This window comes from Scophthalmus maximus, chromosome 15, assembly GCF_022379125.1.
Source record: "Scophthalmus maximus strain ysfricsl-2021 chromosome 15, ASM2237912v1, whole genome shotgun sequence".
Lineage (NCBI taxonomy): Eukaryota > Metazoa > Chordata > Actinopteri > Pleuronectiformes > Scophthalmidae > Scophthalmus > Scophthalmus maximus.
In genome coordinates this window covers 189,051-206,996 of record NC_061529.1, presented here as the reverse complement: position 1 = coordinate 206,996, position 17,946 = coordinate 189,051, and the positions used below count along the sequence as shown (strand labels likewise).

Sequence of the window (17,946 nt, the reverse complement as noted above, 5' to 3'; positions counted from 1 at the left end):
TGCTTTAGAAAGAATATGCAAAGATACAATACCAGTGGAAAATCTGGATGACAAGACTAATCCAAACCCACGTGAAAGCAAAAACACAGGTCTTAAATCAGAAGATCTGAGATGTAGCAAGAGAATTCAGTAACTTAACACGTGCAGGTTATAAGGTGCACACATACAAAGTATTCTGGACATTTAGAAGTTGATCTTCCTTCTTGTTCTCTCAAACAAACCTGCTGTTTGATACAAAGAATTTTAAGAACATGTCGTCTTCTCTGTCAAAGTGGGACTTACCACAAACTCTCCCCGGGAACCGTTGACTGATCGTTCTCTGTGGCTGATTTTTTCGGGAAGTGACCTGAAGCCGAAGGTTTTGAATCCACTGTTTTTGTGCTTCTAGGTTTATGGTTCGCAAGCAAAGACTTCAAGCTCTTTTTCACAGGATGGTGCTCGTTGGTTGTCATGGCTCCATCTTTGTCTTTGCAAGAGTTCAACTTCATCTTCAGGCCCCGTGAACTGGACGCATCCTCCTTCAGTCCTTTGGCAAAAGGGTTGTAGTCGACTTTGAGCTGAGCAAACCGCGAGTTCTGGTAAGCAGTGACTGCCATGAACTCTGTCTGGGGGAAAGTAAAAGTGACAACACTGGGACAACTCAGCTTTAAGTCTTTAGCAGCTCTGTCAGTCTGGACTACGTGCAGTCGTGGCAAGTAGCGGTGCATTGGTTGGAGGATGGTATCCCCCTCTTGCCCAGAGATGTGGTTCGTGAGCTTCAGTTTGTAAAAGGACACTGGATTCTTCATCCAGTGTTGACCCATCGACGGGGACTCAGGATGAATGAACGGTTGACTCTTTACATGACACTCTGCTTTCCCAGCAACCTGCCAGCTCTTACCAGTCCACCTGTAACGACTGTTGTCGAAAGGTTGAACGTCCATTATCAGAGAGTACTTCCTACAGGGCTGCAAACCGGAGATGCGAAAGCGGCAGTAGGGGAACATCCTGCTGCCTTGTTTGGTCAGAATCATCTCAGTCTTGCATCTGAAGAACTCGTTCCACATGCTGTTGTTGTCCAGCGTCACTCTGATGCCTCTGCAGATGCTCTCAGGCGGCAGGTTGTCTGGATGAGGATTTGAACTGGTGGGAAGACCAGAGGTCCCGACAGTTTCCTTTGACGGGTACATGTTGGCTTTACCCATCATGTCTGCCTCCTCATCGGTCACACAGGTGCTCCGTTCCATCCCGCCTTCACTCGTCTTCCCCGGATAAGGAAAAACAGAGCATGCAGGTGGATGGTTGGTTGCAGGTGCTGCTGCAGAGGTAGGCGCCCCTGGATGATGGAGCACCATGCCTTTCTTCTTCTTCTTACAGGCCATGAACAGGTCCCAGACACATGACTGGAGGAGCCCACGATCTTAACATCGGTATGACCCTGAAAAAATAAGTGAGAAATTTTCATTAGCTAAAAAAACACCGGATCATTCAAACTGTTCTTGTATCAGTGACTATTAAGCCAAATTACAGATAATTTCATGTCAGTGTCTTTAACCATGTTTTGGTCTGTTCACACGTCCACCGTGAATATAACAAACCTACCTCAGGTGGTCGGTGGACAGTTGGCCCTTTTCAAACACGAGACCAACATGTAACATTTCCAATAGTTTACGTGACAAGATGGAGGATGAAAGCACAGGCAGCAGTTTCTGCGTATGGAGGCAACTGTTATGAGTACCCAATCGTACCTGGCGCTCAGGTGATGTGATCGACAGGGTTCAGCTCTGAGTTCAGGTATGAACAAGTTGAGGACTCATCTGAGATTCTGATCACCCAGGCTCCGCCCACATCACTATGTGTTTCGTTTAAAAACTCATCGGTGTTGCTATGGTTATGCCTGGCGGAGTTTCCCAGCCTCTGAATCAGAGACGTGGGGAAACTGCTGGTCCACGTGTCAGAGTGAAAACTCAGGTCGTGTTTTAGTTTGTAGAGAATGACATTCTCTTCTCTGATTGGTTCTCATCAGTCACGACTCAATGTCGCTAACACTTCCTGTCAGTAACATTTCCTCCTTTTTTCCTCCTGACATTTCACCATCGCTGTTCCTCTTCCTCCGGAGGATTTTCTGTTAATAAGAAACCGACTGCGGAGGAGACAATCTACTTCCTGACCAACAACAAGCACCTGACCAGTTTATCTGAACGGTCGTGTGATATAAGTCGTCCTGTGTCAGGTGTGTCAGCGTAGACGGGGATTAATACTGATACAAAGCGAAATAAAGTTTGTGTGATCACATGATTCAGGGTTCCTTCAGTTTCCATTTCATAATCCCAGACTTTTTCCATCTCTGTACATATTTCAGACCACATTTGATGTCCGAGTACAAATAGCTAGATGTTTATCATTAAGTAAATATTATTAAATACATGAACATTATAGGTTATTTTATATAATATTATTACATAGTAAATATTATTATTTCAATAAATATTTTTTTATTCCAACTGTTAACATATTACATTCAGTCACGGTTTCTCCACAAGGTTGATTGTGATTGATATTGAAATATTGATACTTCCAACTCTGACGTCACCTGTTTTAGGACTGATAATACTCATATTTTAATACTCTTTTTAAAAGTTGATATTTAAGCTCAATAATTTTTGGGTAAATGTGTATTTCATCATCAATACAACAACTTAACCAGCTGTCACCAGGTGCAAAGTTGATATGAACAACTTTTTCTTCCACTGGCAGGTACAGAGAATGTGTCGCTAAGGCGACGTTTATCACTGACTGTGGGAAAATCAGACACTAGAGAGATCGAGACGAATCGTTAGTTAATTAGATCTTTGGATTTACGTCTTTTTCGACTTCAGTCTGGCAAAACTAATATTTTTACATATTCTCAATAACTTTTTTTTCCAGACTTATCCAGACCTTGAAATTACTAAAATTAAATTCCAGACTTTTCCATACTGTGTAGCAAACCTGATGAGTTTTAATGTCCTAATAACGTGATAATATCACATAATGTCGTGGAAAAACATGTTGTTATTACAATAAACTTTTCACATTACAACATGATAATTGACTGTGTGGCAGTGATACACTTCTGTACAACCGTTTGAAAATAATAATACATTAGTGAGCTGTTTTATAAAGTAGTAAGAGAGACAGAGTCACAACACATTGTTGGTTTGGATCCAAAATTGTTGTTGAGTAAAAAAAAACAGAATAAAATCAGACTCATGGTTTGAAATGTATCATCTTGGCAAAGAAAAACAGAAACCGTTAACTGTCCACCAGCCAAAAAGACAACTCAACCGCAAAGAGGCAACAAAGCCGCTAAGAGCAACACAACCTCTAAGAGGCAACACAACCTCTAAGAGCAACACAACCTCTAAGAGCAACACAACCGCTCAGAGACAACACAACCTCTAAGAGGCAACACAACCTCTAAGAGCAACACAACCTCTAAGAGGCAACACAACCTATAAGAGCAACACAACCGCTAAGAGCAACACAACCTCTAAGAGCAACACAACCTCTAAGAGGCAACACAACCGCTAAGAGGCAACACAACCTCTAAGAGGCAACACAACCGCTAAGAGCAACACAACCTCTAAGAGGCAACACAACCTCTAAGAGACAACACAACCGCTAAGAGACAACACAACCGCTCAGAGGCAACACAACCTCTAAGAGCAACACAACCTCTAAGAGGCAACACAACCGCTCAGAGGCAACACAACCTCTAAGAGGCAACACAACCTCTAAGAGACAACACAACCGCTCAGAGGCAACACAACCTCTAAGAGGCAACACAACCTCTAAGAGCAACACAACCTCTAAGAGGCAACACAACCTCTAAGAGCCAACATAGCCTCTAAGAGGCAACACAACCTCTAAGAGCAACACAACCGCTCAGAGACAACACAACCGCTCAGAGGCAACACAACCTCTAAGAGACAACACAACCGCTAAGAGACAACACAACCGCTAAGAGGCAACACAACCTCTAAGAGCAACACAACCTCTAAGAGGCAACACAACCTCTAAGAGCAACACAACCTCTAAGAGCAACACAACCGCTCAGAGACAACACAACCGCTCAGAGGCAACACAACCTCTAAGAGACAACACAACCGCTAAGAGACAACACAACCGCTCAGAGGCAACACAACCTCTAAGAGCAACACAACCTCTAAGAGGCAACACAACCGCTCAGAGGCAACACAACCTCTAAGAGGAAACACAACCTCTAAGAGACAACACAACCGCTCAGAGGCAACACAACCTCTAAGAGCAACACAACCTCTAAGAGGCAACACAACCTATAAGAGCAACACAACCTCTAAGAGGCAACACAACCGCTCAGAGGCAACACAACCGCTAAGAGGCAACACAACCTCTAAGAGGCAACACAACCTCTAAGAGGCAACACAACCTCTAAGAGCAACACAACCTCTAAGAGGCAACACAACCGCTAAGAGGCAACACAACCTCTAAGAGGCAACACAACCTCTAAGAGCAACACAACCTCTAAGAGGCAACACAACCTCTAAGAGACAACACAACCGCTCAGAGGCAACACAACCTCTAAGAGGCAACACAACCTCTAAGAGCAACACAACCTCTAAGAGGCAACACAACCTATAAGAGCAACACAACCTCTAAGAGGCAACACAACCGCTCAGAGGCAACACAACCGCTCAGAGGCAACACAACCTCTAAGAGCAACACAACCTCTAAGAGGCAACACAACCTCTAAGAGCAACACAACCGCTCAGAGGCAACACAACCGCTCAGAGGCAACACAACCTCTAAGAGACAACACAACCGCTAAGAGACAACACAACCGCTCAGAGGCAACACAACCTCTAAGAGCAACACAACCTCTAAGAGGCAACACAACCGCTCAGAGGCAACACAACCTCTAAGAGGCAACACAACCTCTAAGAGACAACACAACCTCTAAGAGGCAACACAACCTCTAAGAGCAACACAACCTCTAAGAGGCAACACAACCTATAAGAGCAACACAACCTCTAAGAGGCAACACAACCGCTCAGAGGCAACACAACCTCTAAGAGCAACACAACCTCTAAGAGGCAACACAACCTCTAAGAGGCAACACAACCTCTAAGAGCAACACAACCTCTAAGAGGCAACACAACCGCTAAGAGGCAACACAACCTCTGAGAGGCAACACAACCGCTAAGAGCAACACAACCTCTAAGAGGCAACACAACCGCTCAGAGGCAACACAACCGCTAAGAGGCAACACAACCTCTAAGAGCAACACAACCTCTAAGAGGCAACACAACCTCTAAGAGACAACACAACCTCTAAGAGGCAACACAACCTCTAAGAGCAACACAACCTCTAAGAGGCAACACAACCTCTAAGAGCAACACCTCGACACCAGGTGAGCACGTGGTTCTGTTCGTCCGGTATGGAGCTCAGTCGGGCCCGGTCCGACCCTCGGACCGCGTGTTTACCTTCCGCCTGCTCGGACAGGTCGAGGTTGTCGACGGAGGAACTGAATCCGCGCGGTATCGTCGGTTGCTCCGTCGGACGAGCCTCGTCGCGGACGCCGCGCGTCTGATGCCGAGGAGAAGCTGCACGCGGGGTCCTGTGCGTCACGTCATCGTCCGTCTGCTCCGGAACTGCGCAGCCTCGGACGCCATCTTGTTGCCGCCACCTGTTTCGAACGTGGCGTCGGCGACTCGGCCTAACACCGGAGGATCTGCGCTCCGATCGCCGCGGGAGCAGCGCTGCGGGGCGGCGGGAGTTCTGGTACCGAGGAGCTCCCACCCCCGGAGCCGCGGACCGGAAGCGACCGACGGACCTGAGACGTGACTGATGTTAAGATGGAGTCCGGACGGATCACGAACCGGTTCCTGCGGGACCGGTAACGGACGACATGGATCCAAAGATGGCGGCGGAACGAAGCGTCGTGTCTCACGTGTCGATCAGTCCGCGGGTTGGTGTCGCGTTCACTTCATCCTCCGACATGTTGTGACCGGACCGGGGCCAGTGTTGACCCAAGCCTGTACATGTACTCTAGTCCTGTACATGGACTGTTCTCTAGTAGTAAACATTGAGTACTAGAGAACAGTACATGTACATTACTAGAGTGAGTTCTTGATCCTCAGTTATTCTCGTCAGAGACACAAGTGTCAAATATTAATATTAAGGTCAAATTGCTGCTGTGCTTCTTCAAAAGATATGAACGTTTTTTTATTGATTGATAGGGGGCGCTGTACGTTTAATCCAGTACTTCACTTCAGGTACAAATTCAAGGTACTTTTACTGTGCCTGAGTACAGACGGACGAACTGATGTGTGATGACGTGTATTCAGCCTCAATACTGAACAAGCCTAGCTACCATGCTAACACATGCTAACAGAGGATTTTTTGGACTTCTATACTTCATAAGCCTAGCTACCATGCTAACACATGCTAACAGAGGATTTTTTGTACTTCTATACTTCATAAGCCTAGCTACCATGCTAACACATGCTAACAGCTGATTTTTTGGACTTCTATACTTCATAAGCCTAGCTACCATGCTAACACATGCTAACAGCTGATTTTTTTTACTTCTATACTTCATAAGCCTAGCTACCATGCTAACACACATGCTAACAGCAAGTTGTTTTGACATCTATACTTCATAAGCATGGCTCCCGGGCTAACACATCCTAACAGCTAACCGGGCAGGTGACTGTCTGATCCAACATCCTAGTTAATGTGTATTCATTTCAAACCACCTCAGTCCACTGACAAACCTGAACACACATCTCACGTGATCACTCAGGTGTAAACAGGAAGTAGATCGTCTCAGCTGCTGCTGGTTGCTTACCAACAGAAAACCCTCTGATGGAGGAACAGCGATGGTGACGAGGTGGAACTTCCTGACAGGAAGTGTTAGCAACGTTGAGTCGTGAGAACTAATCAGAGAAGAGAACGTGGTGAACCTGAAGCAGAACGTGGTTCTGTCTCGGTCCTGATGAGAAGAACCAGCAAGCTGCTGATCAACTGTCTGTCACTTCCTGTCTACGAGCTCGTTCATTAGTGTCACGTGACATGAGAAGAAACAGTGACCCCTGCAGGTCAGTTCAGTCACAGCACGTGAAGAATCTGATCAGATCAGAAGAAATAATGTTTGATATTTAGTCTGAACATCAAGACAAGTGATCAGTTCACTGTTTACGATGACCAAACTGATGAAAAGAAGCTGAAATGATGGCATCACTCACATACTGATCAGTGTGTGGATCATAGTTCTAATAAAACGAAGTAGCTGTTGATTCTCGTGTTGTTGAAGCTCTATTATTAATGAGTCTATGTTTCAAAACCAGAGTGACACGTCATCTCTTTTGTCCCCGTCAGGATCCTATAGAACAAAGTCGCTGGTTTCCACTGATCTGATTGGTCGGTAGTTTCGACCGTTATCAGGAGCAGGTCACAGGTTCAGCATCAGTTACCATGGTGATTTACCCTGGTTACAAGTAAAGCCTGAAGTTACCATGGTAACCACACATGCTGCTTCATGTTCAGGTCTGAAGATTGGTTTATAGAAATGTGTAATTGTACTGTATAGTATGTACTTGTGTCACTGTACAGTGTGTACTTGTACTTCAACATGTTCCCTGGCTGCAGCTCAGATAATCAGATTAAGTGAAAAACCCAGAGGAGTTGACCTGACAGAAAACTTTGAGACGACAAGTGTGATCATTGAAAACTTTATAAAAAAAAAAAGGCGTCCCTTGAAATCCCAACATGCCGAGCGGCGCAGACGGACACATGGAGGGGGCGGAGCTTAAAGAAACACATTTACACATTGTTCAGTGACAATGTGTCCACTGTATCATGTTGATAATAACTCATATTCATGAGTCATCTCGTTTCACTGCTGTAAATTAAAGCCATGGATATTAAATTATTGATGAATCTGCAGATTTTTATTCCAATAATTCATGTGAGTCGACATGTCAAAGGTTAAAGTTCGAGTGAACGACACCTGCTCCATGTGACCATCAGGAAGTCATCGTGGTCGTTGATCCTCAGTTGATTAGTAATTGATCTACGATTGATTAGTTTTCCTGTAAGACGTGATTTATGAAATAGTTCAATAAAGTTGAATGAAACTAAAACACTGTCGACCTCTTTTTACACCAGAAACAAGAATCAGTTTGATCACATGGTTCGTTGTCGTGGCGCCGTCACAGTCGGGAGGGACTGAGACAGTGGACCTGTAGAGGGTCTGGACGGGTTCAGTCCAGTCCGGTCCGACAACCACAGTCATGTGACCGCGGCGTGGTTATTAAATGATCCGTTACTTGGCGACGTGTCTCTGCCTCCACGCGGCCAAAAGTCTGTGGACATCTGATCAGTGTGATCATCTGCTGTTCGAACAGAGTGAGACGTCACTCTGACACAAAGCTGGTCGATGATGTCACTCGAGGTTAGAGAAGGTTAATGTGCGTCAGTCTGTCTCCCCCCACCTGCTGCTGCGTCCCTGATGATTGATCTGTCTCAGTCAGACGTTAATGACGGCGTCGTCCTCGTCATCTTCCTGTACTGTGTCCATCGACTCCCTCCTCCTACCCCCCTCCTCCTCCTCGGGGCCCCCACAGGGGCCCATGATGTACCTGTAGTCTCCTCCGATGGCGAGCGCCGCCCCGGACGCCGCCATCAGCCAGTCCCTCTCCTCGGCTCCCGCTCGCCGCTGCCAGGGGACGCTACCGCTGGAGGCCGCCGCCTCCTGCCCTCCTCCCTCCCGGCCCAGCTCCTCCCCCTCCCCGCATGGCTCCTCCCCCTCCAGGTTCATGTACAGCAGGGGCTCCCTCTGTGGGGGGGCGGGGCCCAGGCTGAGCCACAGCGCCTCCAGCTGTCGCACCAGATGGTGGAAACTAGGACGACATTTGGGAACTGGACTCCAACAGCTGTGCATGAGCTCATAACTGACACCAATGAAGAACAGACGACACAGGAGGTTTCAATCAGATGGTATGATGTCACAGTGGCGTCACGATGATGATGTCACAATGATGATGTCAGACTCACATATCGCTCCTGCAGTCCGGAGGTTTCTTCAGTCGTTCTCCTTTGATCAGAAACTCGTAGATCTCAGAGTTTTCCACGCCGGGATACGGAGTCTGACCCCTAGTCATGACCTCCCACATGGTGACGCCAAACGCCCACTTACCCACACACAAAAACACGCACGCAGGCACACGCACACACACACACACACAGTGTAAATGTATAAAACCCTGCCAAAACACACTGTCTCACTGTGTGTGTATGTGTGTGTGTGTGTGTGTGTGTGTGTGTGTGTGTGTGTGTGTGTGTGTGTGTACCACATCGCTCTGGCTCGTGTACACGTTATCAGACAGACTTTCCAGACTGATCCACTTCACCGGCAGTTTGGAGACGGAACCTTGTCTGTAATAATCTCCACTGTAGATTTTCTTTGAGAGGCCGAAGTCTGCAACACACACATTCATGTTCTCATCCAGCCTGACACACACACACACACACACACACACACACACACACACACACACACACACACACACACACACACACACACACACACACACACACACACACACACACACACACACACACACACACACCGCAGTAGAATATTTTTTTTTCCCATCAAAATGAAACATGATAAATAATTGATTTAACATCCAGTCTGATGCTGGTTGTATACAACTCACATGCAGTTCCTGGCGGCGAGGTCTCTGTGGATGATGTTCCTGCTGCTCAGGTAGTTCATTCCCCGGGACACGTCCAACATGAACTGGACCAGAGTCTGAAGGGACAGGTCCTGATAGAGGGATACGTTATATACAGTCAGTGATCGTCTTTATATACAGTCTCAGATCGTCTTTATATACAGTCACTGATCGTCTTTGAATACAGTCGCTGATTGTCTTTATATACAGTCAGTGATCGTCTTTATATACAGTCAGTGATCGTCTTTATATACAGTCTCAGATCGTCTTTATATACAGTCACTGATCGTCTTTGAATACAGTCGCTGATCGCCTTTATATACAGTCAGTGATCGTCTTTATATCCAGTCACTGATCGTCTTTATATACAGTCACTGATCTTTATATACAGTCAGTGATCGTCTTTATATACAGTCACTGATCTTTATATACAGTCAGTGATCGTCTTTATATACAGTCTCAGATCGTCTTTATATACAGTCTCTGATCGTCTTTGAATACAGTCGCTGATTGTCTTTATATACAGTCAGTGATCGTCTTTATATACAGTCGCTGATCGTCTTTATATACAGTCTCAGATCGTCTTTATATACAGTCACTGATCTTTATATACAGTCAGTGATCGTCTTTATATACAGTCAGTGATCGTCTTTATATACAGTCTCTGATCGTCTTTGAATACAGTCGCTGATTGTCTTTATATACAGTCAGTGATCGTCTTTATATACAGTCGCTGATCGTCTTTATATACAGTCTCAGATCGTCTTTATATACAGTCACTGATCGTCTTTGAATACAGTCGCTGATTGTCTTTATATACAGTCAGTGATCGTCTTTATATCCAGTCACTGATCTTTATATACAGTCAGTGATCGTCTTTATATACAGTCACTGATCTTTATATAAAGTCAGTGATCGTCTTTATATACAGTCACTGATCCTTATATACAGCCTCAGTGTGTTCGTACAAATGGAGTCTCGCCCAGTCTCGACAGCAAGAGGAACGTGTGCAGATCTCCATGTTTCATAAAGGGAAGAACCACCATGGGGATCGGGAGCCGTTGGCCTGGACGCCGATGAAGACTCACTCCTATTGGAGGGGACAGAGTGTCAATCAAAGTGTCTGTCCTTTAACCTTATTTAACCTTTAGGGGTGTGGGTGTGGGTGTGTGTGTGTGTGTGTGTGTGTGTGTTACCGATGAGCTGAATGACGTTGGGGTGATGGAAGTCCTTCATGTAGGCCGCCTCCTTCAGACACTGTTCGATGTCTCCTGACGAAGTGATGTCAGCTGAAGGAACACACGAACACACACACGTCTCATGAGATATGATGATACAAAGATATGAGACATCTCACCAATAGAATTTGAATACAGACTGTAGCCCCGCCCCTTTACGTCCCAACACAAACCCTGAGCAGATGAATCGTTTCACTCACATTTCAGAACCTTGACGGCAACTTTGTGGATGGACGTGTCCTCAGTCTTCAGGAAGGCTTCACGCACCGAGCCGAACTCACCTGCACACACACGCACGCACGCATAGTGAATATCTGACATTGCTCTGTTCTCAGCAGGATTCATTGTCATGTTGTTGTTTTGTTGTTGTTGTTGTTTTGTACAATTGTGTTGTTGTGTTACCTTTCCCCAGCATGTGACCCAGTGTGAGCTGTCTCTCTGGAATCAGGACGTCCTGCAGTTTGTTCTTCAGGTCATTGTTTATACCTAGATTGTCCACTAGAGGGAGACACACACACAGAAACTGTTTGACTCGTTTTCAGGTGAGCGTCACACGTAGCCCCGCCCACCTGTGAGTGAGCCAATGAAATGCTAAAATACCAAATGACGAACATCTGGAGACAGATGTGTCCTCATGGTTCCACCTCGTCATCATGTGTGTGTGTGTAAACGACTCACGTGTCGACTTGTGTGTCTCAGCACAGTTTCTGTTGAAGGAACGAGCAGCGGTGAAGGACACAGAGTTCTGAGGACCAGGAGAGTCAAAGACCCAACTGAGGACAGAGACACAAAGACAGATACATCATCATCAACAGTCACACTCGGGTCTAAACGTTTTGTCAGTCCGACCCTCAACACTTTCCCCCGTCCCTTGGTTCTTACTGAAGATGTCCCTCAGACTCTGTGGACTAAAGCAAACGAACGTCTGGTCCAGAAATTCGTACCCAAACTGCGTCTCCTTCCCTCGACGGTGAGCGACGGCCAACAGCAGCAGAGCGGCCACGGTGGCAACGAACAGACCGAGCAGCACACCGACCCACATGTGGCTCCGCTGGACCTGGACCTGCACTAAGGGACCAACCAACCAGTCATAGAGTCAAGGGGTAAGGGTCTGCTTCCTTCATTATTTATAATATATAAAGATGTATAGTCACATGTTATATGAACCACGGTGGGACAATGAGGTGTACCTGCAGCAGGCAGCACCACCACCGGGGGGCTCCACGGTCCACAGCCCACTGAGGTGCAGCCGGATACCTGGAAGGAGGCGTTGAAGAAACGTCCTCCCCCCGTCAGGTGAGCCCGGTTCTCCTTAAACAGCAGAGGCTCCTGAAAACACGCAGGACGTCCATGATGCATAAAGATAGAACTGTTTTTGTTATTGTATATGAAGTCATAAGACATGGGTTGTTACTCCTTTAACCAATCAGGAAGCGCCGCTCACCTGAGGTTCTCCTCCCAGAGTCCATTGCACCTTGTAGGCGAGCAGTTTGCCCTGCAGCTCCTCCTCCTGAAGCTCCGCCCAGTTCAGACCCAGCTGCTGCTCTGACAGGTCAAAGGTCAGGTTCCTGGGGGCTGCCGAGGGCACTGCACACAGACAGGTGTACAGATCAACCATCAATGACATCATCAACCCAGTCGATCGCCATGGACATGCTGCTGATCCCAGTACACATTTAAGGCCTCTGTCACACAAACACGTCAGTGTTCAGACTCTGACCTGAGGGAGGCGCGGCACAGTCTCAACACTGTCCTTTATGTGGATTGAGGCCACGAACAAAAGCTGTTTGTACACAGAGGACTGGAATCTGCTGGACCACATCCAGCTGGGCCACACACACACACGCACACGCACGCACGCACGCACGCACGCACGCACGCACGCACGCACGCACACACACACACGCACTGTTCAGCTCTTGGGGCTCAGAGAAAACAGGGGACATGTTTCTGAGGACATGTGTCACATTTTTTTGAGGACATGTCACATGTTCCTGAGGACATGTTTCTGGGGACATGTGTCACATGTTCCTGAGGACATGTCACATGTTCCTGAGGACATGTTTCTGAGGACATGTGTAACATGTTCCTGAGGACATGTTTCTGAGGACATGTTTTCTGAGGACATGTTTCTGAGGACATGTTTCTGAGGACATGTTGTGGGCCAGTCAGGGTTGATGACAGTCAACAGTCCCTTCCTGTTTGACAGTTTGACATGTTCAGGTGACGTCTCACCTGCCTCAGGTGTCTGGAGGTGGAGCCAGGGGGAGAAGGGCGACGCCCCCACCTCATTCACACACGCCACCCTCACACTGTAGTTAGAGTGACTCCTCACACCTGACAGGACGTGGAGGTGAGGAGGAACCAAAACCCTCTGCTGGGGGAGGTCACCCCTCCGGACCGCCCGCCTCCACACCTGAGGAGGAGCAATGCTGAATGATAATTCTATAACTTTATGATTATTAGACTTCAATCAGCTCAGTGTGTGTGTGTGTTACCTGGACGATGCAGGTGGACAGCTCAGAGTGACCTGTGAATCCAGGTCTCCATGACAATGTGACGTTGTTGTTCATCATGCTCAGCACCTGGAGTTCAACTGGAGCCGCAGGCAACACTAAACCCCGCCCCCACAAAGGTATGGTCCAATAAGAGCTCAGCAGCGTCAGTGTGAATCAAACTGGATTTGTTTCATTCAAATATGACATTTATTTTTAAAGGTCTGGACCACATGATCCTGGAAGCTAACAGACCACTAACAGAAGCTAATAGAAGCTAACAGACCACTAACAATGCTAATAGAAGCTAACAGACCACTAACAGAAGCTAATAGAAGCTAACAGACCACTAACAATGCTAATAGAAGCTAACAGACCACTAACAGAAGCTAACAGACCACTAACAGAAGCTAATAGAAGCTAACAGTCCACTAACAGACCACTAACAGAAGCTAACAGAAGCTAATAGAAGCTAACAGATCACTAACAATGCTAACAGAAGCTAACAGACCACTAACAATGCTAATAGAAGCTAACAGACCACTAAAAGAAGCTAACAGACCACTAAAAGAAGCTAACAAAAGCTAACAGAAGCTAAAATTGTGTCCTCAGGACTTAACAGACTGAGCTGAAATGCAACTCACCTTTAATGTGAACTGTGCCGGTCCTGGACACTGAGATTCCTCTGGCGTTCTTTGCTTCACAATAAAACTTGACGCTGCTGTTCACTCCTACAGATTATTGACAGTAGACAGAAAGTGGACAGACTCAGTACAAACACAGTGGACAGACACAGTGGACAGACAGTGGAGAGACTCAGTACAAACACAGTGGACAGACTCAGTACAGACAGAGTGGACAGAGAGTGGACAGACTCAGTAAAGACACAGTGGACAGACAGTGGACAGACTCAGTACAGACACAGTGGACAGACTCAGTACAGACACAGTGGACAGACTCAGTACAAACACAGTGGACAGACTCAGTACAGACACAGTGGACAGACAGTTGACAGACAGTGGACAGACTCAGTACAGACAGTGGACAGAGTCAGTGGACAGACTCAGTACAGACACAGTGGACAGACAGTGGACAGAGTCAGTGGACAGACAGTGGACAGACTCAGTACAGACAGTGGACAGACACAGTGGACAGTTTCTCAGTGTAAATATTTTTTCTTAGTGTTGAAGCTTTACAGAATGAAACTGAACTGAACATCTTCATGGTTCATTTAATTTCTTTTAAATTAATTTGGACAAAATCCGAAAAGATGGAATGTAATGGACAACATGACCAGGAGGAAATACATGTTTATATGTTTATATATACACATGTTTATATGGACTGAGAACCTGTCCCTTACTGGAAGGACAAGGTTTCACTTTACATACACATTGATGTATGTAAAGTAACAGTATGTCAGTCGTAGATCGTCCAATCAGCAGCAGCTCAGCTGATGTAATCCTGCTCATAGAAAATCAATACTGCCTAGGCTGTGTGTGTGTGTGTGTGTGTGTGTGTGTGTGTGTGTTTGTGTGTGTGTGTATTATGATTCATATCTGACTCAGGGCTGAAGAGGAAGTTGGGGCAGAACAATTTAAAACAATCAAAACACTGGCTCCTACGTTTCCCATAATGCACCAGGAGGGCGCAGCCTGGTTGTTGAATGAGAAGAGGTTCTGACCTGGGACGTACAGGACAGAGGGGGACGGTCTGGACACTCCCTTCTGGACCCCACCCACCCACCACAGCACCTCCACCGGCTCAGGGGGGCCGACCGCCGCACAGGTGATGTTGAAGGGCTTGTTGGGGAACGTGGCCACGTCGTGAGGCTCCAGGAGGAAGTGAGGGACGCCTGGAGGAGAAGCATTGTGGGAAATCAACCTGTTGAGTTCAGGGTCACAGCCGGCTGCAGGAAAAAACAGGCAACAGCTGGAATCTTGACTCTGAGCTGCGTACAGGGTCCTCACCTTCCACGGTGATCCAGGCTCGTTCAGAGGAGAACGTCAGACCATGGAACTCCACCTCACACCAGTACTGACCTGCATCCTGCTGCTGCACAGACTTCACACTGGAAACAAGAACACACAGAACCTCAGAACCTGGAACGGGTCCACATACTAGACTGGAACCAGAACTGGAGTCCGACACTAGTCTTGAACCAGAACTGATTCAGTCTCTAGACTACAACCAGAACTAGAGTCCGACACTGGACTGGAACCAGAACTGGAGTCCGACACTAGACTGGAACAGAATGTGGATCAGTGGTTTTTCTTCCTCTTCAGGAATCTGATCCGATTAACAAACCGCCGCTCACTGACCTGAGGTCTGATTCTCACACTTCACCAGTCAGCTCTTTGAACACCACTGATCCCAGACCAGCAGTCAGACGGGAAATTCTGGAGCTGGATTACTGTCAGAGCGGAGACGAGGACCTGAAGGTCACATGTTCATTGCTGCAGGGGATTGTGGGAAGGAGAGCTGCCATGTCTTTTAACACTTCCTGTGTTGTTAAGTTTTAAAAGGCACAGCAGCTGATTGGATGAACCATCTGTCATCACAGGCCTAAATCAACCAATCTGGTCATAGCATGAGGCAAGGGCTGGTCAGACACGCCCATAGCCATCAGGAGACCCTCCCAAACCACCAGTAGCCCCTCCCACACAGGACGCTGATGCGTCCAAAACCTGGAAAGATGGATTCTCACCTCTCAGGATGACAGACGGACAGACAGAGAAACAGACAGACAGGAGGAGGACGGACAGACAGACAGACAGACAGACAGACGAGACAGACAGACAGACAGGAGGAGGGCAGACTGACAGACAGACAGGAGGAGGCCAGACAGACAGACAGACAGGAGGAGGAACGACAGACAAACAGACAGATGCACAGGAGGAGGACAGACAGACAGACAGACAGACAGACAGCGAGACAGACAGACAACGAGACAGACAGACAGTGAGACAGACAGACAGACAGGAGGAGGGCAGACAGACAGACAGACCGGAGGCCAGACAGACAGACAAGACAAGACAGACAGGAGGAGGACAGACAGACAGACAGACAGACAAACAGACAGACAGGAGGAGGGCAGACAGACAGACAGACACACAAGACAGACAGGAGTAGGGCAGACAAACAGACAGACAGGAGGAGGGCAGACAGGCAGACCTGTGGAACGTCTCCCAGTGTTTGTCTCCCAGGGTGATGAACATCTGGTCGGTGCTGAACAGTTTGTCTCCGTCCTTCATCCACATGATGTCCGGCTCCGTTAGACCCTGAACTGCACAACCCAGTCGGACCGCGTTCCCCTGAGACACCGTCTGATTGGACGGGTGCTTCGTAAACATCACACCTGCAGCTCGTTGACACACGCACAGACACACACACACACACACACACACACACACACACGTTTGTTCCCTTTCAAAGATTCTTTTAGAATAAAGTCTGTGTTATTCTCCGTCAGCTGTGACCTCTGACCTCATGGCTGCAGGCGGTTGTTGGGTTTGAATGTAATGACGTAACCAACAGCGTCACTCACCTCACCTGCCTAACTTCAAGGTTCCTCGTGGATTCATCACGTGCTCCGACGATAACTAACGTTTATTAATATTCGGCTTCACACTTTTCAGTGATGTCATGCGTTAAGTTATAAACCTGTTGAAGTGACGCTGGACTTTGTTGTTGTTGCCTGAACCGGAGCATCGACATCAAGGTCACAGACGAGTCGAGTTTACACGTCCAGACTCAACAGAAGTGAACTCAAGTCAAGTAATAGTGATCAGAAGTGATCAGTCCACGTCGTTGAGACATGTTGTGATTTATACAAATGAAATAGAATTGAATTGACTCAGACGTGACGTCAGTAACTCACCGCTCCCTCCGAGGCTCCGCAGTAAAAACACCACGATCCACAGAACCCGCTTCATCTTCTCATAGTCTCCGTGAGGAGCCTCGTCCCCCCGGACCGACACGATCCACCAGCACACACCGGAGAGACGAGAACACAGACCCCAGTCCGCTCCGGCGCCTGAACTCTGATTTACTTGTTGTGACGTTTCACGGTTCACACACGTGCAACACGACTGGGCCGGAAATGGTCCCAGAGCCTCTTCAAAATAAATTGAAACCGTATGACGACGCTTCAACCGACTTTTACTTTTTTAAATGTTGATTTATTTTGAGTTTCATGTTCGTTTTCATTGATGTTATGAATCAACCACGTCAGCGTCTCACTCTGCCGATAATAAATGAGAACAACAGTAGTGAAGTATCACAGACATGAAAGTCTAATAAATATTAAACTCACCTTTGATTTCATTCATTCAACTTTGTTAAGCGGCTGGTGCAGTCACGTGACAGGAAGTGAAGTGGTCATTCACTCTGACTTCACACTGGACTGTTCATCTGTACACGGCTGCCACCTGGTGGTGTGACGTCAGAGCTCAGGTACGGTGATGAAGAGAA

The 17,946-nt window shown here is 47.2% G+C and overlaps 2 protein-coding genes and 1 long non-coding RNA gene across 11 annotated transcripts in view; 1 reads left to right on the top strand and 2 right to left on the bottom strand.

Annotated features, from left to right (window-relative positions):
- mgaa (MAX dimerization protein MGA a) overlaps positions 1-6,988 on the bottom strand; it is a 22,343-nt gene extending 15,355 nt beyond the window's left edge. For 5 of the 8 annotated variants that reach the window (XM_035611153.2, XM_047327192.1, XM_035611158.2 and 2 more), the window contains exons 1-2: positions 5,484-5,622; positions 283-1,417 (exon numbers count right to left, since the gene is read on the bottom strand). In XM_035611153.2, the coding sequence (XP_035467046.2) occupies positions 283-1,361 (1,079 nt within the window). In that variant the 5' untranslated portion in view covers positions 1,362-1,417; positions 5,484-5,622. The other 3 variants (XM_035611155.2, XM_035611156.2, XM_047327191.1) reach the window with 3 other exon arrangements.
- On the top strand, positions 5,834-8,144 carry LOC118286609. The gene is made up of 2 exons (XR_004785418.1): positions 5,834-5,968; positions 6,857-8,144. It is a non-coding gene; the product is annotated as an uncharacterized LOC118286609 (long non-coding RNA).
- tyro3 (TYRO3 protein tyrosine kinase) lies at positions 7,931-17,946 on the bottom strand. 2 transcript variants are annotated; one of them, XM_035611161.2, is made up of 20 exons: positions 17,789-17,946; positions 17,354-17,590; positions 16,648-16,831; positions 15,444-15,544; positions 15,158-15,328; positions 14,118-14,204; positions 13,477-13,592; positions 13,214-13,394; positions 12,423-12,565; positions 12,133-12,307; positions 11,923-12,046; positions 11,657-11,751; positions 11,381-11,476; positions 11,179-11,259; positions 10,937-11,029; positions 10,709-10,830; positions 9,723-9,832; positions 9,354-9,513; positions 9,058-9,194; positions 7,931-8,954 (listed from the first exon to the last, which is right to left on the bottom strand). In XM_035611161.2, the coding sequence occupies exons 1-20, from the start codon at positions 17,802-17,804 to the stop codon at positions 8,531-8,533; spliced, it is 2,853 nt and encodes a 950-aa protein (XP_035467054.1). In that variant the 5' UTR covers positions 17,805-17,946; the 3' UTR covers positions 7,931-8,530. The 2 variants fall into 2 exon arrangements, with proteins under 2 accessions (XP_035467054.1, XP_035467055.1); XM_035611162.2 differs by having other exon boundaries at positions 12,169-12,307.